Source organism: Pelecanus crispus, chromosome 9, assembly GCF_030463565.1.
Source record: "Pelecanus crispus isolate bPelCri1 chromosome 9, bPelCri1.pri, whole genome shotgun sequence".
In the NCBI taxonomy this organism is placed as follows: domain Eukaryota; kingdom Metazoa; phylum Chordata; class Aves; order Pelecaniformes; family Pelecanidae; genus Pelecanus; species Pelecanus crispus.
Window position 1 is genome coordinate 31636820 of NC_134651.1, and position 21892 is coordinate 31658711.

Sequence of the window (21892 nt, forward strand, 5' to 3'; positions counted from 1 at the left end):
AACTCCGCCAGCCTCCACCAGGTGGCCTGGGGGGTCTGCAAGCATGGCCGGACACAACTGCCCTGCACATGGGCAGCGGGACAGGCGCTGGCTTCGGGCGAGTCACGAGGCGGTCCCTTACATAAGTCCCTGATAAACAACATGTGTTACCAGTTTCCGCAAAGATTGCAAAACACCGGCGCTGTGGGCAGAGGGCTACTCCCCACCCCAGGGGCTGCGGGGTGGCTGGAGCACGGCACCAGCCTGCTGCTGGGGACTGCTCCCCGTCCCCTCCCACCGCCCAGCCTGCACTGGGGAATTGGCACTGCTCGCCCAAAACACCCCGGCCCAAGCACGTGGCAGGACAGCCCCGGACAGGCTGGATACACAGGGGAGAGGGGTCCTGCAGCGTTTACCCTGGGGCTGCAGCCCCTCTACCCTGGTTGCACCCCCAGTCCAAGCCCCCGCGGCCCCCATAGCCCCCACAGTGTGCTCAAAGCATGCAAAGGACATCCCCTGCCTGGTTCTCCAGTGGGGTGCTGGCTGTGCAGGCAGGTTTTGGGAAGCCCTCGCAGGCAGGGGTCCAACCCAGGCAGCAGCCCCTTGGGGAATGCAGTCCACAGGGCTGGGACAGGGGAATGAGGTGTTTCACTGCCAGGAACACTGTGGGGTCGAGGTTTCCTCCTCTGTGGTCACTGAGATGTCCTGGCTTATCCCAGGGGAAGGGCTGATCCTGTGCTGGTCCCCAGTGCCCCCAAGCCCATGCAGCCCCATGGCACCAGGCACAGTACTTTTCCCCACACTGTGCTGGGTGCTCGGGGCTTTCTGTCACTCACCAGCCAGACACACATGCACTACAGCACTGGACAGTAAATCGGGAACTGCCACAATTCCTGCCTCAGTGTCCCATGGTTGAGGAGAGGACAACGGGACTATGTGGAGGGGGCTGCATGACCCCCCAAGCACCCCTTGGGCCAGGAGCACAGTGCCAGGGCACCAGCAGTCCAGGGGTGGAGCCAGCATGGCCTTGCTGGGGCAGATCGAGGAGTGACATGGCTGGACATAGACCCTTCTCCGAGGCATTTATTGGGGTGTCACTGGCTGCTGCAGGGCACTGGGGAGCAGAGCAGAGGGGTGACACACAGCTGCAGGAGGGGTGACACACAGCTGCAGGGGGACAGGACAAGGACAGGCACAGCTGCCAGTACAGCTGGAGGAGCTGGGGAGAGAGCTGTGGAGCTGCAGTGGGATCTGACCAAACCCTGGCTCAGTCCTGTGTGGCCGTGGGTGGCTGGATGAGGTGAGGACTGAGCTCTGGGGACCTCCTGGCAGTGCCATCTGCACCTACAGCTTCGTTTCTGGAAAGGAAGGAGAAGTGCTGAGGGGCTGGTGAGATGTCACAGCCCAGCGCCAAAGCTGGAGACCAACCTCTGCATCCCCAAGCATCAATGACAAGTGATGGAGCTGTCCCCAGGGGCCCCAGCTCTCAGCCCAGGGTGTCCCTGTCCCAGAACACCCCATCCCAGGCCAGCCCCCACCGGAGGAAACACCAATATAGACTCCACTAAACCCAGCCTGACCCATGTAGGAGGCAAACAGGGCTTTGCTTTGCCAGGGTGCATCTGATGCCCATCCTGGGTGATGGTCTGCCACCTCCTTGCCCCACACAAGGGCACAGAGGGATCCTGCCCTGGGGGATGTGCTGGCATGAACCCCTGTGCTAGACCAGCCCCCCTGTGTTCCTGGGACAACAGCCGTTGTGCGGCGTGGGTCTGGCCTGGCGTGCCCAGCCCACAGCCAGGGCAGGAGAACCCACATGGTACCCAATGTGTGGCCAAGCCTGGCACATGAGGGGGACCTAGCACATTGCCTGAGATCTGCAACTCACCGTCGAGGATGTGAAACTCGTCTGCGGAGTCACAAAACCCTGCAAGAGAGAGAGCCTGGGCGGTCACCCTGCCTGGGCACCCGGGACCCCCCGGCCCTGCACCATGGGACACAGCCCAGTCCTTGCATCTTGCATCCTTGTCCCTGGGATGGCTGCAACATGGGGACAGACCCCACACATGGCCCTACTCTGGGTGACATGGAGCCACAAGCTGCCCAAACCCATGTGGATGTGCCTCCCCCTCCCCACGCTGGAGAGGACGGACCCCAGCCCCCACTGCCAGGACACTCCTGGGCACAGCCCTCGCTGCAGGTGCCCCCTGCTGCCAGGGGACTGTGTGCCACCCACCGTATGTGGGGAAGTAGTAGGTCACATCTTCGCTCAGGCCCACAGCCCTGACATGCCGCTCAAACTTGTCTGCGACAGCATCGCTGACCTGGCTGGTCCGTCCTGCGTCAGGAGGGAGACACTGTCAGTGGCCTCGAGCTCTGCCCCAAAGCCCCCCGTGCCCCCCGCAGCAAAGTTGCCAAGGGGTCTTTCAGCTCAGAGAAGCTGGTTACCGGCTCCCCACACCCCACAGTGTTTGGGGACAAAACTCTCCATCTGGGGACCAGGACCCTCAGGGAGACCCCATCTCTGCCTCTGGGGCGTCTGGGGCTCCAGTGGGCATCCCCTGAGCCCAGCATGGATTTCCCACCCCTCTGCTGCTGCTGTCCTTCACCCACCACAAGCCCGCGAGCACCAACCCACCATAGAGCTTGACAGAGATGCTCTGTCCCTTCTCATAATAGAGGATGGCGTAGTTGCTGTGGTCTGTCTCGCCCACTACTATGTCCACCTTGCTGGCATAGCCACGGCCTGGGAAAGACAGAAAGCAGCCCCAGTTAGTCCCGATTAAGCCTGGTTAGCCCTGGCACTGTCCAAGGGCCTTGTTTTGCCACAAGTGGGGTGTAGAAGGGGTGAAAGTAAGGACCAGAGCAGGTGCAGTCCCACAGGGTGCCACTCCCCATCAGCAGGCACCAGTCTGCAGCACTGCTTGTGATGGCATCTGGCATTGGGACATTTTGAGACCCCAGAGGTGGAATACTGGGCGGGCAGTGGGAGGGAGGACACTGGTACCAAAGCCCTTCTGAGAGCAGGAGTGGGGGGTTCCAGCTCTGCGGTCCCTGCAGCCCCCCTGTCACTGCAGCCTGGCCTCCCTCACCCTTCAGGAGGAAGCGTCCGTGGGCCTGCACAGGGAGGTAGCGCTGCTTGATTTCCCAGCACATCCCGTCCCTGTATGGGGAGAGTAGCAGGTTGTCAGCTCAGGCTGGGGAGGATCCAGCCCAGGGATTGCTTGCCAGGGCACACACAGGACCTGTTTTCTTGGGACTTTGGTTTCCCCCCAGGGAGATGCTGCAAAGGGATGTCCCAAGAGCCCCGTGGAGACATAGGGAGAAACATAGAGCCTGAAAACCTGCTGAGGCTGTCTGTACCCCCTCCCTGCAGCTCTGAGCTTGGCTCAGCCGCTCAGACCCCTGGGGGCTGGGGGGAGGCACCCACGGATGTACTGAAGACCCCCCTCCTCAGCCATGCTGCTCCTGGGGTGGCCCTGAGAGACAGGTCCCTGGCTGGGCGGCTGTGGAGCAAGCATGTGCCTGATTGGTGCCTCGGTTTCCCCAGCCTGGCTGCCCCCCACCCTGCCCAGCCTCCGCAGCCCAAGCCCACCCCGGGCTGGTGACCATGCAGGTGGTAGGGTACCAGCCCTGCTGTGGCCAGGGCTTCTACCACAAAACATCCCAGAGGACATCCCACCCACACGTTGCTCCCTGGAGCCTGTGGCCAGGGCACTGGTCCTGCTCTGACCTGCCTGCAGCGTCCCTGTCTCACCCAGCGTCCCCCGTCCTCATCCCAGACCACTGGCTCTGTTCTGACCTGCCTGCAGCGTCCCTGTCTCACCCAGCATCCCCCGTCCTCATCCCAGACCACTGGCTCTGTTCTGACCTGCCTGCAGCGTCCCTGTCTCACCCAGCATCCCCTGTCCTCATCCCAGACCACTGGCTCTGTTCTGACCTGCCTGCAGCGTCCCTGTCTCACCCAGCGTCCCCCGTCCTCATCCCAGACCACTGGTTCTGCTCTGACCTGTCTGCAGCGTCCCTGTCCCTGCCTGCGGCTTCAGCTGCCAGCATCACTCACAGCTTCCTGAAGGTGCTGATGGCCAGGCTCTGCCCATCCAGGATGGTCACCGTCACCGCTGTGGCCTCCAGCTGGTGGCTGTGCTCCGCCAGGTAGCTGCAGCGGGAGGCCACGCCGACCAGGAACCACCTCCCTGTGAGCTGCATGGCATGGGGGTGGCACCATCTGCCAGGTCAGTACCCCAGGGTGCCACCACCCCACTGCCCCGAGCACCCACAACCCCGAGCACCCTTCTTCTGTACTGTCTCCGCTTGCTTGGCACCTCTACCCGCAGCCTGGCCCCTTGGCGTGCCCACGGGGCATGACTGCCCTTGTTTGGAGCCAGGGGGTGGGACAGCGCAGGACAGATAGGAACCTGGCATAGGGACAGGCTGAAGCAGTGGGGCTGTGGGGAGGGGGTAGTATCTGAAGCATCCCCTGAATGCCGCATGCTGCCAGGGAGGCTGTGAGCACCCCAGGTATGTGGTGGGCAAGCACTCAGCTCCCACGCCCAGACCCTGCGGCCCCAGTCTGGACCCCCCAGCAGAGCCCTGAGCTCAACCCAAGCCCTGGCTGGAGGCCACATCTAGCGCCACGAGGGGAAGGGAGTCCCAAACCCAAACCTGAGAATGGCTGCACTGGCCCCGGGGCTGAGGATGGAGGTGGCTGCAGGAGCCAGGGGTCTGGCTGGACAGTAGCCAGCCAGGGCGGGGTTCCCTGGTGAGGCTTCCGCCCCTGCGCCTGCCTCATGGGGCAGCTCTATGGGCAGTGCCTGGGGGCTGAGCCGGGCTCGTGCTCCGGCGACCCCTGACTGTGGTGGCTGGGAGCGAACCGAGGGGCTCAGGCTGGGGGCCAGGCTGCCAGGGCAGGTCTGAAGGGGCAGATGCTGTTGGGCCAGGGGGACGCTGCAGGGTCAGACCCAGAAGGGGACACACAGGAGGACAGGCTGCAGCCCCCCCTGCCTCCCTGCGGCCCAGAGCGCAGTGCTGTGCCCCCAGCCCCGATGGGGAGGACAGGTGCCCACTGACCCGCCCGGCCCCAGCCCTCACCTGGGGGAGGCTGAGCTCCTTCTGAGCCACCACCTTCTCCAACAGGCTCTGGGGAGGGGGTGGCTTCTGCCGCCGCACTGGCCTCTGCCCCAGCCCCGGCGGGGCCATGAGGAGCAGGCTGAGGAGCAGGAGGGTGCCCAGGGCAGCCATGGTGCCACTCTGGCGGGGCTCGCTCTGCCGGGAAGCGGCGGGGGCAGGAGGGCGGTGGGGGCAGGCAGGCACTGTGGCTGGCTGGAGCCAGGCCAGGCAGGGGCCTCTGGGAGCTGCAGGCCAGGGTAGGCCGGGAGGGCCGAGGTCAAGGCCGGAGCAGGCTGGTGCAGGGGGTCCCATGAGCTGGGCTGGGCAGGGCCGCCGGGGGTGCAGCGGGGCCCGATCCCGGGCAGGGTCGGGAGTGGGGAGCCCCACCACAGGCCCGGGGGTCCCGCGCGGCCTCAACCCCGCGGGTGGTGGGGCGGGGCCTGTTAAGTGGGGGCGTGGTCTGATCAGGAGGGCGTGGCCTGATCGACTGGGGCGGGGCCCAACGTGGGGGCGGGGCCTGTTCGAGCGGGGCGGGGTCTGATCAGGCCGGGCGGGGCGAGGCGGAGCAGCGCCGTAACTGGAGGGTCGATCGTGAGCGAGCGTGCCGCGCTCGGCTAGCTGCGCCTAGCGCGCTGTGGGGAGCTCTGGGCTCGAGCTCTCCGGCCTGCAGCACAAAGCGGCACGGTGATTGGAAGGGAGGAAAAAAACACCGAGAGGGGCGGCCAGAGCGGCCCGGGGAAGCCCGAGCGGAAGTGCGGGGTGGGGAGGCCGGAAACGCTGCGCGAGGGAGGTGGGGGCGGCGGAACCGCCGGAGCCGCTGAGGTGCCGTGAGGGGGCGGGGGCGGCCGAGGCCGGGGCGGCGGCGGCGGGCGGGCGGGGGCACGGGGCCGGTGGTCCCGCGGGTTGGCGGGTGTGGGCCCGGGCCCCCCCAGGGTTTGGCTGCCGGCGGCTGGGCCGGGCCTCACCCCTGTTTGCTTCCAGGCGCGGCGGCAGAATGACACGATGGACGCGGGCGGCGGCCCCCTCCTCCCCGACAGCGTCCTCTACGAGATCTTCCTCTACCTGGACCACGTAGACGTGCTCTCGGTGGGGCTGGTGTGCCAGCAGTGGCACGCCGTGGCCCGCGACGAGTTCCTCTGGAAGGAGCTCTTCTACCGCTACTACCGCATCTCCCGGGAGGTGCCCCGGCACCCAGGTGCGCTGGCGCGGGGCGAAGGGGTTGGCGTGGCTGCCCGCAAGGCTGGCTGCCTTGCTGAACCTGCCGAGCAGGCACAGCAGTCGTGCCGAGCCGGGGGGCTGCTCAGCCCCGAGGCCTCCAGCGGCCCCGGGAGGCTATTCTCTGGGTGATGACACCCAAAACCTCCCTGCTATGAGCCCAGAAGGGAAAATCCTCTCCCCCTCTGCTGCTCAACCTTCTGTCCTCTGGCGTCGAGGGTGATGGAGCCACTAAGTTGTATCACCATAGCAGCTTACAGGCTTGGGTGGTGATGTGCATGTGAAAGGCTCTAGAGCTGCTCAAAGCCTTCAGAAAGGGTTGTCAAATGGTTGAAAATGCTTTGACTTTCCCTTTCTTTCACAGAAAGGTAGTTTCTGAGCTCTCTCTAGGCAGGTGCTTTCTGGTAGCTACTGTACAGCTTGTCTGGGCGCTGCTGAGGGAGATCCCGAGGAGATGCAGTGAGTCACTGTGTGCTGCTACATCACAGCTGAGTTGGATTCCATGAAAATCACTGCTGGCTTTTTGTGATCAGGACTTCACAGCAAGACTCTGTTTCAGGCTCTGTCCCTTTCTCATCCAGACTAGGAAGAGCTGCAAGTACACATTAGCTGATCAAACTATTTCCATAAGACGTAGGCAGTAGCTGCAGCCTGGCTGTGGAGAGAGAACATGTGTGCCTGCTGTCTGGAGAGGGAGGTGGGCGTGCGGCAGTTTAATTGTATGGTGGGTAAATGCTGAGGCAGTAGCTGACCCACTTTGCGAGGGCAGGTTGGACTTGATCTTGGCCTTGGCTTGCAGTAGGAAAATGACCCATTAACAGTCGGCATCAGTTGAGCCCAGCAGGGCCTTCCCTGGGTAGAGCTGTCAGCAGTCTCTGTGGCGGCAGTCATATGATCACAGGTCTGTTCCCTGCAGAGTATCAGGTGCTGGAAGCAGTTTGGTGCAGTCTAGAAGGGTAACCCAATGCTGTTGCACCAGCTGAGACAGGGCTTGGGGACTTGCTGATGGGAGCCCTTGCTGCCAAGGTGGGTCTCTCTTGGAGTCTGAAAAGCCTGTTCCCAGCATGCTGCAGAGGTCCAGGAGAGCTGTGCTTTATTCTCTGCCCCGAGGATTTGCAGGTGGCCATGGCAGAGGGAATTGGCTTCTTGATCTTGAGTTGCAGTTGCCACAGAAGGACAGGAAGAAATGCTGAGGATCAAGCAGTGGGAGCTTGTCTCTCTGCAGTGGGGAACACCAGTGCAAAAGGTGTTGAGATGAGATGAGATGTGATGTGGATGGGACAACTCAGACCACATGATTTCACTTGCATAGACCCTGGGAGCTCCACGGGGTTGAGGATGTTATCTTTAGGTTTTATTTAAGGCTCTTTGACCAGGCTCCTTCACTTCCAGCCTCCTGCAGTTAGTAAGCTGCCAGCCCTGTTTGTTAGCACTAATAGGGATTGAGCAGCCGGTACAACTCAGTAATGTATTCAGGCACCTCCCAGGCTGTTCTTCTGGAGCTGTGAGGCAGCTCCATGAGGCAGCAGTGGCAGGGGGTGGCTGGCAGGCCCAGGAAAGGGCTGAAGCAGGAGTTTGGGGAATCCCCTGCCAGCCTCCCTGCCCTGGGCAGCTCCATAGTTTGGGAAATGGTATTCAGTGGTCTTGTAAGAGGAAATGATGGGATTGCTTGGCCAGATGGGATCTGTCCAGACTGCTTTCCAGCCAGATGGGCCGGAACAGGGAGCTTCAGAGGGGGATGAAGCCCCCTGCCTAGTGAGGAATGGTGGGATGTCCTGGCAGCAAGCTGCTCTGTGCCTGCAGGAGCAGGTGCCTCCTGGGCTGCAGTGAGTTCCAAAAAAACCTTCAGTCCTGTTCAGTGTAACTAGGGAAATTGGCCCTTATCCATATACATGTCTAATCCTCTTTGCTCCCTCAGGATTTGCTGCTGCAAGAAATCTGTAGGCTGCCTTACTGGGCACTTCGTTAAAAATCCTTTTTATTTGTCTCTATTGACCATCAGCATGACTTCTGCCAGTGTGCTCCAGACTCTTCTTCTGCTGGGCTCCTCCTCTGTCCTGTCCACACTGTGTCCAGCTCCCATTCTTCTCTCTTGTTTTCTCTAGTCTCTTATCTCATGGAGACGGTTTTTCCTGGTCTCATACCCTTTCTGGAACCTTCCTAATTCTCTGTTAGGCAAGATAAAGATAATCAGAGCAGAGCCCAGTACCCTGAGGAGCAGCTTCCCTCTCATCACGTCTGCAGTTCTGATGGCCGTTTTGTCCTGACCAAGGCTTTTATTAAATAGCTAACAGATATGCCCTGGATGTTTCTTGCAGTGGCTGTACTGGTTTAGAAAGTAGTGGTATGGTGCAGAGTTGTGTGTTTACTGGAAGAAAAGATTTTTTTGTGTGTGGGAGTGGGGAAGCTACTGAGAAAAATGTTAAGCCCTGCTAACTCGGCTGAAGCCGTAGGGATGGTGGCCCTAGCAGAGCTCCTGGCATTGCTAGCAGCAGTCAAGACTGCACGTTATTAAAGACTGATTCCACAGCTGCCATGTTTAGCTCAGGTCTGTCACTTCCCTTCACTTAGATTCCTGTCCCGTGTCCCTGCTCGTGTGTTACAGCTGCTGTCTCCTGGTATGATGAGTTCCAGAGGCTCTACGACACCATCCCTTGTGTGGAAGTGCAGGCCCTGAAGGAGCACAATGACCAGGTTTTGCACCTCAGCTTCTCCCACTCTGGCTGTTTGTTTGCATCATGCTCCAAAGACTGTACTGTCAAGGTAAAGTGGCAGCCTTCCACTTTGATCTAGTGGGGCTTAGCTGTGAGAGCAGCCTTCAGGAAGTCTGTGGAGAGGAGAGGTTTGACCAGGTGTCCCTGGCCTTAGGACGGTTCCTGCAGATGCTGAGTTGTTCTTAAAGCCACAGAACTAATGACTCTTGCAAATGTAGCCTTGAGGGCTGTGGATTCCAGGTCCAGTCTGCGTGAAGGTGGCCGAGGTGCCTTCCTGGCTCTGGCTGCTTTCTAGAATCATAGAATCATAGAATCATCTAGGTTGGAAAAGACCTTTAAGATCATCCAGTCCAACCATTAAACTACACTACCAAGCCCACTCTAGACTAATCAAGGGTAGACCAGACTAAACCATATCCCGAAGTGCCACATCTACCCGTTTTTTAAACGCCCCCAGGGATGGTGACTCCACCACCTCCCTGGGCAGCCCGCCCCAACGCCTGACCACCCCTTCCGTAAAGAAATTCCTCCCAATTTCCAGTCTAAACCTCCCCTGGCGCAGCTTAAGCCCATTTCCTCTTGTCCTAAGAGGAATGCATATGTTCTAGATGCATATCAGTCCTGTTGTGCCATGGGTCTAACAAAATCTGTGGACATAATTCACTGCAGAAGTTGTCTTGCATGAGTGATTGTCTTGGGAGAAATCTCTCTGAACATGCTGAAAAACCCAGCTGTGATAGTACCATTCACTGCCTGAGCACCCTCTCCACTGGCTGATGGCGAAGCAGTCCTGCATTTAGGAGCTCTCCAAAGCTGTTGGCTGTTTTCTGTCAGGGGAATTGACAGGGAAATCAGGACTGTGAGGCAGTTAAATAGGGTCTTCGATTTTTTTTTTTTTTTTTTTTTTTTTTTTCTTGTCCTGGTGAGTGTTGGCAGAAAGATAAAGTGGAACTGCTCTCAGGCTTCTCAACAGCTTCCTGACTGTTTGTCCATCTGTCTATAGATCTGGAGCAATGAGTTGGACATCTCCCTGCAGCACAGCTCCAACATGAGGCCATACAACTGGAGCTACACACAGTTCTCCCAGTTCAACTCCGATGACTCCCTCCTTCTGGTGTCAGGTGTCTTTGTAGGGCCTCACAACTCCTCTTCAGGAGAGATTGCCGTAATCAGCATGGGTAAATACCGCCCTTGCCTTCACTGGGGCTTCCTGGGACGTGTGAAATAGTGGGTGCTGGGGTTCCTTTCATCTTTGGGTGTGTGGTGGCCTTAACCTCTGCTTGTCCTGCCTTCCGCCATCTGTGCAAAGGGGTCCCAATCGCAGTTTCATAGGGTAAACCTTCTGGATAGCCTTAACTCTGCTCAGGTCACCATGTCATCACCTGAAGGCAGTGGGGCATATATTTATTCTCGCTTAACTTCCATTCTAAGTGACAGTCTGGGCAAGGCAAGAGTTATTCACATTACCTGTTGTCTTGAAGCCACCATTTCTGACACGAGTGGTGCTATTCCCACCCTGAGGTCTTGCGTGGCTTTCTGAGGCGCATTCATCCGGGTCTGGTTTACCTCTTCTGCTGCAGTTCCGTGAAACTCACTAATCCCAACTGCATTATCTCTCACCATCTCTGTGCTACAGTCCCACTGTGCCAAAAATCAAAGAGTGCTGCTAAACGCACAGCTGTCTTGCTCAGAAAGGCCTGAGCCCCAGGGGCAGGAGTGAAGAAGTTCTGTATGTGTTCGACTTGTTCTTGGCCTTGGGGTGTCTGCTTTGGGCCACGCTTGGAGAGAGGCTGTGAGGTTAGATTGCTCTCTGGTCTGGCTCCATCTGGCTTCCCTTTTATTTTGGTTTCCCTTGTGCATGCTCTCCCCACACATCTCTGTAGAGGAGAGAAATAATCTCTCTCCATAGTAGTGACTGGAAGCTGGATGGTGGTTGGGCAGCGTCTGCTCAGCTTGCGGTGAAGGTGCTGCATCAGTACCTCTCCTGCAGAGGCTTGAGTCCACTTCCCATGTCTTCTGCCACAGTTTCTCCAGAGCCCTTGCAGGAGCCATCGCCTCACATTTGTGTTTCCCCTCCCTTCCAGAGAACTTCACGCTGCTTTCTAGGGTGAGGAATAAACCCTATGATGTGTTTGGCTGCTGGCTGAATGAAACCAACTTGATATCTGGCAATCTGCATCGGATTGGGCGTATAACCTCCTGTTCTGTGCTGTGGCTGAACAACGCTTTCCAGGTGAGGTGCCTTTGTTCCAGCTCCACAGGCAGTGCAGCTTCCTGCTGGCTCCTGGGGGAGGAAAAGCTGTGGAGGAGGTGTGAGTGGGGAAGAATGGCCCAGTCCTCCTGTCCTCCCTGTTTGTCTGCTCTGACTTGCCCTCAGGATCCTGAGCTTGAGGTTTCTTGGTGTTGTGGTACCCACTGCAATATTCCAACTCTACCCTCAGCTTCCATTAACTCTTGCCCCATTGCTTGGGTTGAGGACTTGACTGCAGTGCCCTAGAGCACGCGTTGCTCAACAGGAAAGTGGTTGAACGGCAGCAGGGTTGCTGAGGTCCTTGATAGCATGAAGCTGGGCCTGGGACAGCTGTAGTCTGGCATGTATCTGAGCAGTGGCCGTTCTCCCACTTGGCAGCTCAGTGCATTGTTCCTGGGAGCCAGAGGCAGCTGAGAGGCAGCCCTGCCTGTCCTTGCTGAGGTTTTCATGGGCCAGGTGCTGTCTCTTAATGCTGTGATGAGACCTGGAGATCAGTGTGTGCTGGCCTTAGACTGCTTGTTTGCTGCTTGTTCATTCTCTGGCACTTGTGCTGCTCAGACATGTTCCTCTTCCATGTTTTGCCTCTGTCTCAATGTCACAGCTGCACATCCTGGTGTTTTGTGTTCTTTAACATGAATGATTGATGCTGACCCTGGGTGAAATCCTCTGGTAGCAGAGACCCTTCCCATAACCCTGTGCTGTGCTGACACTACAGTGTTAACTCTTACCTCTCCAAGAAGCGAGGAGGGACCTTGCCCACTTTGACAGGGGGTGTTGAAGTGCAGCCACAGACTGCCAGAGCAGTTAGGCAGGAAGAGACCTGCTGCTTGTGCCTGGGAGCAGATAACCAGGTTGGTCCTGCTGGAGGGTACAGGCAAACTCTAGGAGCATGGAGGTCCTCTGCCTCTGCTGCTTGCAGTCCAGGTGGATGGCACTTCATGCTGCACCTGTGCCTATCACAGAGACCTGTTCCTGAAATTCTTGTAAAGCACTGAGCAGCTAATGACCTCAGGCAACAAGGCTGCCCAGCCTCTGTGTTTCCCAGCTCTGCTGTCATTTGCCTGCAGGAGCTTTTTGTCTTGGTGTGGCCACCTCCAAGATAGGAAGGAGTGCAACAAAGCTGGCCAGCCTCTTGGGCCAGTTCTCATGGTCAGTGCTCCATATAGCAGTGCAAAGAGAGGTTGGTGCATGGCTGGTGTCCGCTGTGCTGGCTCAAGGTCTGGGCAGGTGGCTCTTGGTTTGAGCTGTAGGAGTGACATGAGGTGGTTCCTGCTTACTTCTCCCTTCTGCTTGCAGGGCATAGAGTCTGAGAATGTGAATGTAGTGAAGAGACTGTTCAAAATCCAGAACCTGAATGCCAGCACTATCCGGACCGTGATGGTGGCTGACTGTAGCCGGTATGATTCCCCGGACCTGCTCCTGGACTACGAGGAGCAGCTAGCTGCTTCCTCTACCTGCCCAGTCTTTGATCTTGGCAGTGACAGCGAGGAAGAGGAGGCCAAGCCCAAGCAGACTCCGGATCCAGCAGTACCGGAATTGCCAGATGAAGGGGGTGTGACAGCAGAGGATGGGCTGCAGCAGCTCTTTGATGATATCATGGAGGGCCGTGTGAGGCCTGCCATGACTGAGACAGAGTTGGAGACAAAGGTGGCTGAGCTGTTTGTACGCAACAGAACTAAACCGCCTGAGTTGAACCTGCTCTCCACAGACAGCAACAGCAACACAAAATACTTAATCTTCACCACAGGATGCCTCACCTACTCCCCACACCAGATAGGTAAGGCTGTGGTCTGAGCCCAGGGCACACCAGCCTCCCTGGGGGTGTGGGCTGCAGCTAGGGGCTGAATTTGAATCTGGAAAAGACCTGTTTTATTTGCTGCCTGTTTGTGGTGAGTAAGTTGCAGTTTTGCTCAGGCTGCTGGATTCTTGATACAGGAGGCTTTTGAGTTGCCCCTGGTCACTGAAGAGGGTTGCACCCTGCACGCATTTGCCTGAGGGTTGTTTTGTTACTACCAGGCTTGACACATGGCCAAACAAGAAAGTCCTGGTGAAGGCTGAGCAGAAGATCAAGAAGGAACTCCTGACTTAAGGACATCAAGCCATGAGTTGCACACAAGCGGGTGGATGTGAAGGACAGCGATTGCCCTGATAGGAGCATGTGGAAGGGCCTCAGTCCTGTTGTCTTGTGGGATTGGAGAGGGCATCAGGGCAAGACTAGTTTGAGTAGCTTGGGGTTCACATATGTGTTGCTTGTGCAGTGCCCCACAGCTCTGGGAGACTGAGCCCTGCCTGCCCCTGTGTCTCGGCTGCCTCCCCCACTGCCTGGTGTGTGATCACCCTGTATCATGAGGCCTTTCAGCCTCAGTGAGACACTTGGGCATCTGTGTTTTGGCACTGAATTGGTACTGAAGAGGCTTCGTGGTGGGTTATTAGCTGCCCCAGCGTGTGTTTCCATGGCAAGCTGATCCCAGATAGCTTGCTGGCACTCATCCTCCTTGCTCGGTGGGGTACAAGGGGCTGTAGCTGCAGCACAAGCCAGGCAATGGAGCTGCCAGTGATCTTTTTCTGGGTTAGGGCTTCCCTTGCTCATCTGGGGCTCTCTTGTTGAGGCACTGGGACTAGCAGAGTCTGAATTTATAGGAAATCAGTGCAGTGATGAGCAGAAGCAGGTAGTCTGGCTGCTGCTCCAAAAGCCCCTAAAGCTAGCAGAGAAGTTCACTGGAAAAGACCAGACAGATCAGTAGAAATGTGGGGAGGGAAGGAGAGCTGCTTCCAGGCAACAAGACTCTTCTGTAAAGCCAGGCAGTTTCAGTTCCTTTTGCTGCTTGCACAGTTACAGCCTTGCTTTCCTGCTGCAGGCACTTCTAACCTTCCTGTTACTTGGTCCTGCACCAGTGCAGCCTAGTAAGGCAGGGAAAAACAGTTTCCAGAGCTGTAGACAACTTGGTGAAGAGTCCCTTGGTCTTTGCTCACCTAAGTTAGGAATGCAGCCTGGACTGAGTGTAGCTCTGCTCTGTGTTCCTGTCCCTGGCCGGGTCTGCAGACAGATGTGGTGGACCTTGGCCTGCCTCTGGACGCATGGTGGGTGGCCTGCCCTGACTCAGCCCTGTAAGCAGCACTGCGTCTTGATCCGCCAGGCTGAGCAAACACTGCCTCACAGGCTGGGGCCTGCAGCGAGCAAAGGCAAAGCATGGTGCAGAGGCAGGGACTGCCTCTGGACTCTGCTGACTTCCAGTGCAGCCTCCCGGGGCCGTGGGTTTTGGTGCCTTTGAACTCCAGTGACTCCTTGGCCAGCAGCCAGTGCCTGCAGCACAAATTGACAAACCCTGGCTCAGCCTCTCTCCCAGCCATGAGTCACTGCAAGATGTTATGTTTGTCCATTGGTTTGTGTGTCAAGCTGGCCTTTGTGCATCTGCTGTCTGCCTCCAAGGAACTGGTACTTTAAAGAGCTCAGTTGTGCTCATCTTTCGTCAGGCTGCTGGTGGGAGCTGTGCTCCCAGCTGCTGGGCATTGGCTCTATCTTGCCTGATCAGTGGCACACAAGTACTTCTGCAGGAGTTTCCTTTGAGCTCCTGTCTCCGTTGTGCTGGTGGCAGGCTTGAGTCACAGGCAAAACAGCCTGTTCTGCTGGCTTGTGCATGTGGGGGCCACATAGCTAAGTTTGGAACTGGGAGTGTAGTTCTGTGGAAATGAGGATGAAGATGCTGGCAAGCAATGCAAGTTGGGTGGAAGAGTGAAGGTCCTGTCCTGAAGGTCCTGAGCTGCCCAGGTTCAGATGCAGTGATGTTTTGAAGGGCCCCGGACTTGAGGTGCAGTGTGGTGTCACCCCTACCTTGTTGGTCTGCAGGAGAGGGCTAAAATCAAGGGTGTTCAGCAGTGATTCCCTCAGAGGGGTGATGGGATGGGCCATCTTCCAGCTCCTCTTGGACCCACTGAGGATTAAGTCCATGTGTGTCCAAGAGCTGCTGAGGCTCATAGGAGTCCTCCAGGAAGCCATTGTGGATGGCTTGTGTTTGGGACCTCTGTCTAGAGATGGAAGGAGAGAGGGCTTGACCCATAGCACGTGTCTCCCTTAGTCTGGAAGTTCAAAAGCTGTAAAGCACTTGAGTCCAGTTTGCATTTAAACCCCTGTTCTTGGAGCTTTCTGGGGCTGACCCCCAACTATGCCTGACAGTGGCAGGAGAAAGCCCTGCCACAGCCAGCACGTCTGCTGGGCCTTTTCCAGGCTGGATATTGCAGGAAATGGGCCCAGCCCAAGGATTCATTTAGAAGAACTTTTCTGCAACTGGAGTGTCTCCTGGGCCAGCGCAGCTTCCTTCATAGCGTGCTGTGGGCTGAGCTTGGAGTGAGGTGTGGCTGCACCAGCTGGGTTGGCGGCCAGGCACTGGGCATCTCCCTGGCTGGGGCTGAATGTGCCAGCGCGTCACTTAAGGGCAGCATCCTGGCCAAAAGCACCACTTGCGAGAGTTTGAAGGACCCTGGCAGGGGCAGCAGCCCTGTCCTGGTCCTCAGCCAGCAAGCTGGTTCTCCTTTCTTAGCAGCACTAAGGGAAGTCTCTTCTTGAAGTCTGGGGACTTCCATCAGTCCTGCTGTCTGCTGGCAGCCACCTGCAGAACCACCTGATTCTGCTTTCTGTCCCCAAGGGATTAAAAGGATCCTGCCCCATCAGATGACGACTGCCGGGCCGGTGCTTGGGGAGGAGAGGCGCTCCGATGAGTTCTTTGACTCACTGGATCATGTTATTGACATCCATGGGCACATCATCGGCATGGGCCTCTCCCCTGACCACAGGTGAGCGTGGCGGGGCATCAGTGCTGGCTTCAGACACTGCAGGGGGTGGGTGACAGCTGCTTAGGGGCTTTGTGGGGTGAACAGGAGAAGAAATTACTGTGGTGGATGGAGCAGGGTGCCTGCATAGCCTGCTCTGCTCTTTCACATCCCATTTATGTCCTAGTGCTGATGGCATCTCCCCAGATCTCAGCAGGAATGCTTTGCTCCCTCTGCGCTGCTGAGCCCAGTTCAGGATAGGGTTACAAGGAACCTTGTAAGAAGGAGCTGCCTACACCAATGTGTCTTGTTCCTGAGGCAGATCAATACACCACCATCCTTAAAGTTGCTTTTAATGGGATTAAAGAGGTTTAACCTAGCCCCTAGGGTCCACCTTCCCAATTGTGGTGGCCCTTTCCTTTCCAAACATGGCAAGAAGTGTTTCAGCGATGTGTTCCCATGTTTCAGCCTGGATTTTAGTGAGCTGAGCTGGAGGCTTGCTAAGGACCAGAAAAACTGCTCAGTCCCTGCCCTGCCTGACTGCACTGTGCATTTAACAGCTGTGGCTCCGTGAGCTTTGTCGCATGCAGTGAGGTGCAGAGTAACCCCTCTGCTCCCCTCCCCAAGGTACCTGTATGTGAACAGCCGTGCCTGGCCTCAGGACTGCGTCATCTCTGACCCAATGCAGCCACCCCCCATTGCCGAGGAGATCGATCTGCACGTGTTTGACCTGAAGACTATGAAGGAGGTGAAAAGAGCCCTCCGTGCGCATCGGGCCTACACACCCAACGAGGAGTGCTTCTTCATCTTCCTGGATGTCAGCAGGGACTTCGTAGCAAGGTGACGAGGGTGGGCAGGATCCTGACCCCACATCCAGGAGGGCCTTGGGGCCATCACTGCGGGATACCTTGTGCAAGCAGGGCTGGTCCATGTGCTGGAAACTCCTGTGTGTTGAGCAGAGCAGGAAACGGGAGTTTTGTAAAGAGCAGAGAGACTGAATCAAAGGGTGCTGATAAAGGCTGTCTACTGTGGTCCTGTTGTGAAATCAGCAAGGAAAGGGGAAATTCTGGGCTGTGGCATGTTTGGCAGCAGGTAGCAAATGCCCTTCTTGGGGGCTGCAGGCAGCAGGTGCTATGGGGCGAGTTGAAGGGGCACTTCAAACAGCTTCTGGATCCCAGAGGGAGCTGGCCTGCTCAGGTTGAAGCTCATGGGTGACAGGGTTGCAGATGGAGGCTGGGGCCTCTGGCCAGGCTGGGGCACCCTCTGCACCTGTCTGTGTGAAAGGAGGGGTGTTGGGAGCAGCAGGTTATCAGGGCTGCTGGAGTGATGTCCTTACTGGTGTCTTGTCCACTGCAGTGGTGCAGAGGATCGCCATGGCTACATCTGGGACCGGCACTATAACATCTGCCTGGCCAAGCTGCAGCACGACAACGTGGTCAACTCAGTGGCATTCAGCCCGGTGGAGCAGGAGCTGCTCCTGACAGCCAGCGATGATGCCACCATCAAAGTGTGGCGCTCCCCTCGCACAGTGCGCATCCAGCAGGCCAGAAAGCCCAGGCCCAGGAAACTGCTCTTCTCCTGGCTCATGAACCAGAAAAGCTGAACCCAGGTACACCTGCTCCTGCAGCTTCCTCACTGCAGCCACCTCCTCTGGAGCTTGCAGAGCTTTGAGCCCTGCACAACAGAGACGAGCTCTGGGCACACAAATCCCATCTGCTGAGTCAGGAGGGACCCCAGTAGCGGGAATTGCTTCCTCCTCGGAGCATTTGCTTCAAAGACAGAATGTAAGAGGTAAGGGCCCGTTCCTGGGCCCGGCAGGCAGCAGCCTGAGCTGGTCACTGCAAGGTAAGCTCCCCACAGCTTCTCACAAAAGCTGCTACTCGGTCAAAGCTCTCTCTAGGTGAGCTTCAGTCTCTGAGAACAGACTGAGGCACGTCTCCAGTGTTTGCATTGTGTGAGCCTGGGACATGGCTGGCCTCGCCGAGAGCTACCAGCTGCAGAGCACTTGGCAGAAGCCACGGTACAGTGCTGTGCTGCCTTACTGCAGGACTCTTTTAATACAGTAGTTTTATTAATGTATGTTTGTCCCAAACCTCCATGGGCAACTTGTCTGGCTGCTGGGTAATGCTGAGTGCCTCCTCCCACACAGTGTTGTGGCCCTGGAGGGCAGTGGGGGAAGCAGGGCTGGGGGGGCCTGGCTGGCATCTCGTGCGGCCCCCAGGGACACAGCCAGTGCCCTGCCAATGCCTCCTGTTGGCAACTACGTGTTGATGTCACCAGTTTTCAAACTTGAGAGTGGGGAGGGCTGGTGGTAACATGGTGCTGGCTTTGCCTCTGTCTTCCTCTGCTAAGTAGCACTTAAATAAGCTATGGCATTGGTAACTTATTTATTCTAGGGGATCTGCTGTCCCTTCCCAAGGGGGCAGCCGTGAGGATGGCTGGTGGGTCTTGTGGTCACCTCCCTCCCGTGCTACTCAAGTCGTGGCACTTTAGGTTCTCTTGGTATGTTCTCCGTCGATAGGTGTAGGCACTGACAGATGGTTGCAGGTATTCACCCACAGGTGACTGGGGAATGCAGCCCTCCTTTGCTGTTGAATAAGTTGAATAAGCTTCCTTCCACCTGGGCTGTCATCATCTCCTGCCAAGGTGGAGCTGGCTCACTTGAAGTGATTACAAACTTGGTGGTGTTTACTCTGTATCTGTCCCTGAAGTGTTTCTCCCTCCAGCAGGTACCCAAATTATAAGAGTCTAAAATTATGCTCCTAACCTTGACTTGGCCTAGATGGCTGGGGCCGGCAGTGACCCTAGGAGCTGAAGTAGCTCCTGGGCTCTGGGCTGTGTCTGGAGACGTGTTTGTATCGAGTTTTGCTCTTCACTATGGCATGGAATAAATATTCTGCTAAAGCATCTCTGCAATGTGAGTTTGTTTTTCTGAGTGCTGTTCTTCTACAGAAGCAGAACTGAGGCCCCAAGTGTCATACTGCTGTGCTTACAGCTGCTGGGGCACTGCAGAAGTAGCTGACCAACTTGGAGTTAACCTGCCCTGGTTGGTGGAGTGCGGGCAGAAAACTGTGAAACAACAGAAGAGAGAGGCAGAGAATTGCCCAAACCTTTGCCCTTACAGAGGAGGATGGGACAGCCCTGGGGAAGGGGAGCAGCAGTTCATGACCATACTACATCCTCAAGGAAAAAAACTTACTTCACAGTGAAAGGCTGAGATGGGTGTCTTCTGATAGCTGTGGTCAAAAGGGAAAAAACCCACAGCAATCCAGCGGGGGCTCGTGCCACGTGTCCGTGTGCCAGCCAGGCTGGCAAAGATATGTGCAGGAAGGTACTGTACCCCTTGCGCATAGGCTGCTGCAAGGGACATGCACTACAGTTACTGCTGCAAACTCCAGAGCTGATAAAAGATGAAAAAGGCCCAGACAGCATTGTCAGCACCAGATCTGCCACTCCTCAGCCACATGGTGAAGGAAGAGGGGCACCTTTTACACCAGGGCAAGTAAAAGCTTCTGTTGCAGGGGCTTGCGTGCCATGCCCATACCCCTGCTGCACCCTCTGACAGCAGCACAGCCCCCGTGTCTCCTCCACAGGCTGGAAGGGGCCAGCTTGATCTCTGCTCGCAGCACAGACTCTCCCACCTACCTTCCAGGCACCTGCTGGGGCAGGAGGACCAGCACCCACCCCCTGACCCCCCAGCTGAACCAGTGTCTCTGCAGGCACACCCCGGCACTACTTGGCCAGAGCCTCCCAGCCCTGCTGCAGGCAGCAGATGTCCAGCACCCCAAGAGCAAGACGTTCACATCAACTCAGACCAAGCTTCCCCACCCCATATAACACACTTAATTCCCAACTGCTAACTGAGCAGAGCTGATTTTCCTCCTTTCCAGGCCTTTCCCAGCCTCTGCGGGGCTGGGAGCCTCCCTTGGGCCTGGCTGTGGAGAGCTGCTGTGAGTGGGAGAAGGGCTTGGGCTTTGCTAGGCTTTTTTTAATCTCCTACAGCAACAGGGTGAGAGTGGCAACTCAGGGCTTGATCCATCCCTTGGGACAGGCTGGAAGGGGGCTTGCTCAAAGGAAGGGTGCTGCCTCCCCTCTCCCACCTCCAAGAAGAGCTGAGGGCCCCTGGGGCAGCAGCACCAAGGCAGGATGCAGCCAGCTGCCCAGCCCCACTCTGCTCCAGGCACACACACCCCCCAAGACTGTCTGCCCTTGGGAAGAAACAGGCCTGCCCATACCACAGCCCTCACCTTTTAAGAGTCACAGCAGCCACGCCCAGAGGTTTCCCAGCCCATGCTGCTGCAGTCACCCTGTCTGACCTGCACCCCTGGCTCACCCACAGCTGCTGCGCCAACCCCGGCCACACCGGCACAGACTCCTGTCCCCTGCTCCAGCTGAAACAGCAGTTTGCCCCCCAGCCATGGCCTTTGCACACAACAGGTATGATAAGAGCCACACCAGAACTTCAAGGGGGTGGGGCTCAAAGGTTGTCCCAGCACCCATCCACAAGCAGGGTGACCCCCAGACCAACATAGTGCCCTTGGGTGCAGAAGGTTCAGGGTCCAGCTCAGCTACCTGCCAGCCTGGAAAATGACATCAGGCACCCCCAGGCAGTAGCAGGGACACCCCAACCACCCCAGGAGCCAGTGATCAGGGCAATGCCACCACACAGGGCAGGGCAACAGCCAGCCCTGGCAGGGCTCCCCGGGCCCCAGCTGGGTCACAGCTTGTCTCCACTGATGGCATCTCTGGCCCTGCTAGGGTGGCCATGCAGGTGTGCCAAAGCAGAGGCGGAAGCAGACCACAAGCAGGGTAGGCTCTGCATTCATCAGGCCAGGGCTGGGCGCTAGGCAGGGCACTGCCAGCAGAGAGCGGCTTCAGGCCCCTCACATCCCCTGGGCCCGCCAACAGCAGCCACCACGCCCTGCTGAGGGTGACTGTCCTGATTTCAGCTGGGATAGAGTTAATTTTCTTCCTAGTAGTGGGCATAGTGCTGTGTTTTGGATTTAGGCTGAGAATAATGCTGCTAACACACTGATGTTTTAGTTGCTAAGTAGTGCTTACACTAGTCAAGGACTTTTCAGCTTCTCATGTCCTGTCAGCAAGAAGCTAGGAGGGGGTACAGCCAGGACAGCTGACCCAAACTGGCCAAAGGGCTACTCCATACCATATGACATCATACTCCGTATATAAGCTGTGGGGAGCTGGCCGGGGGGGCAGCAATCGCTGATCGGGGACGAGCTGGGCATTGGTCAGCGGGTGGCAAGCAATTGCATTGTGCATCACTTGCTTGGTATATTAGTATTATATTGTTGTTACTACTACTATTTTACTTTATTTTATTTAAATTATTAAACTGTTCTTATGAGTTTTCTCACTTTTACTCTTCTGATTCTCTCCCCCATCCCACCAGGGCAGGGGGAGTGAGCAAGCAGCTGTGTGGTGCCTAGGTGCTGGGTAGGGTTAAACAACAGTCCTTTTTGACACCCAACGTGGAGCTTGAAGGGTTTGAGATAACAACACATTGACCAGAGCATATTAAGGAATCTGTTAACAGTTGCAAGTCACAATATTGATTCATCTGTTCTTGATACTGGTTTATCTATCTAATCTGCACCATACTCCTCTTTTTGCCGTACATGTTAAAAATTGGTGTTGGTTTTTGCAGTTACTGTGCTCTGCAGTGATTAGTGATGTTTTGCTTGGGAGATTTGTTATTAAAACACTGACCTTGAGCATTATCTGGTATTTGGGTTTTGTACTGAAGCCATTACTGTACTTCGGGTACCACCTCATAGAGACCATTAGCAATTATACTTCTTCCTCTGAGATGTTTTTTATGGAGGAGATAGATACAGAA

The 21892-nt window shown here is 56.9% G+C and overlaps 2 protein-coding genes across 2 annotated transcripts; one reads left to right on the forward strand and one right to left on the reverse strand.

Moving 5' to 3' along the window:
* Window positions 1-1073: 1073 nt before the first annotated feature.
* Window positions 1074-5220, reverse strand: C8G (complement C8 gamma chain). Its single transcript, XM_075716905.1, has 7 exons — window positions 5071-5220; window positions 4043-4182; window positions 3072-3142; window positions 2618-2725; window positions 2216-2317; window positions 1850-1906; window positions 1074-1093 (listed from the first exon to the last, which is right to left on the reverse strand). The coding sequence occupies exons 1-7, from the start codon at window positions 5218-5220 to the stop codon at window positions 1074-1076; spliced, it is 648 nt and encodes a 215-aa protein (XP_075573020.1).
* Window positions 5221-6090: 870 nt separating this feature from the next.
* FBXW5 (F-box and WD repeat domain containing 5) lies at window positions 6091-19188 on the forward strand. Its single transcript, XM_075717168.1, has 8 exons — window positions 6091-6283; window positions 8909-9066; window positions 10021-10195; window positions 11102-11250; window positions 12565-13045; window positions 15912-16059; window positions 16663-16875; window positions 17392-19188. The coding sequence occupies exons 1-8, from the start codon at window positions 6091-6093 to the stop codon at window positions 17636-17638; spliced, it is 1764 nt and encodes a 587-aa protein (XP_075573283.1). The 3' UTR covers window positions 17639-19188.
* The last annotated feature ends 2704 nt before the right edge of the window (window positions 19189-21892 follow it).

Coding starts and splice junctions, on each gene's coding strand:
- C8G (XM_075716905.1), bottom strand. CDS start 5,220: ATGGCTGCCCTGGGCACCCTCCTGCTCCTCAGCCTGCTCCTCATGGCC. Junction 2,318..2,617: donor CATCTCTGTCAAGCTCTATG/GTGGGTTGGTGC, acceptor CTCCTGACGCAG/GACGGACCAGCCAGGTCAGC. Junction 1,094..1,849: donor CGGTGAGTTGCAGATCTCAG/GCAATGTGCTAG, acceptor TCTGCTCCCCAG/TGCCCTGCAGCAGCCAGTGA.
- FBXW5 (XM_075717168.1), top strand. CDS start 6,091: ATGGACGCGGGCGGCGGCCCCCTCCTCCCCGACAGCGTCCTCTACGAG. Junction 16,060..16,662: donor GGCCTCTCCCCTGACCACAG/GTGAGCGTGGCG, acceptor CCCCTCCCCAAG/GTACCTGTATGTGAACAGCC. Junction 16,876..17,391: donor AGCAGGGACTTCGTAGCAAG/GTGACGAGGGTG, acceptor TGTCCACTGCAG/TGGTGCAGAGGATCGCCATG.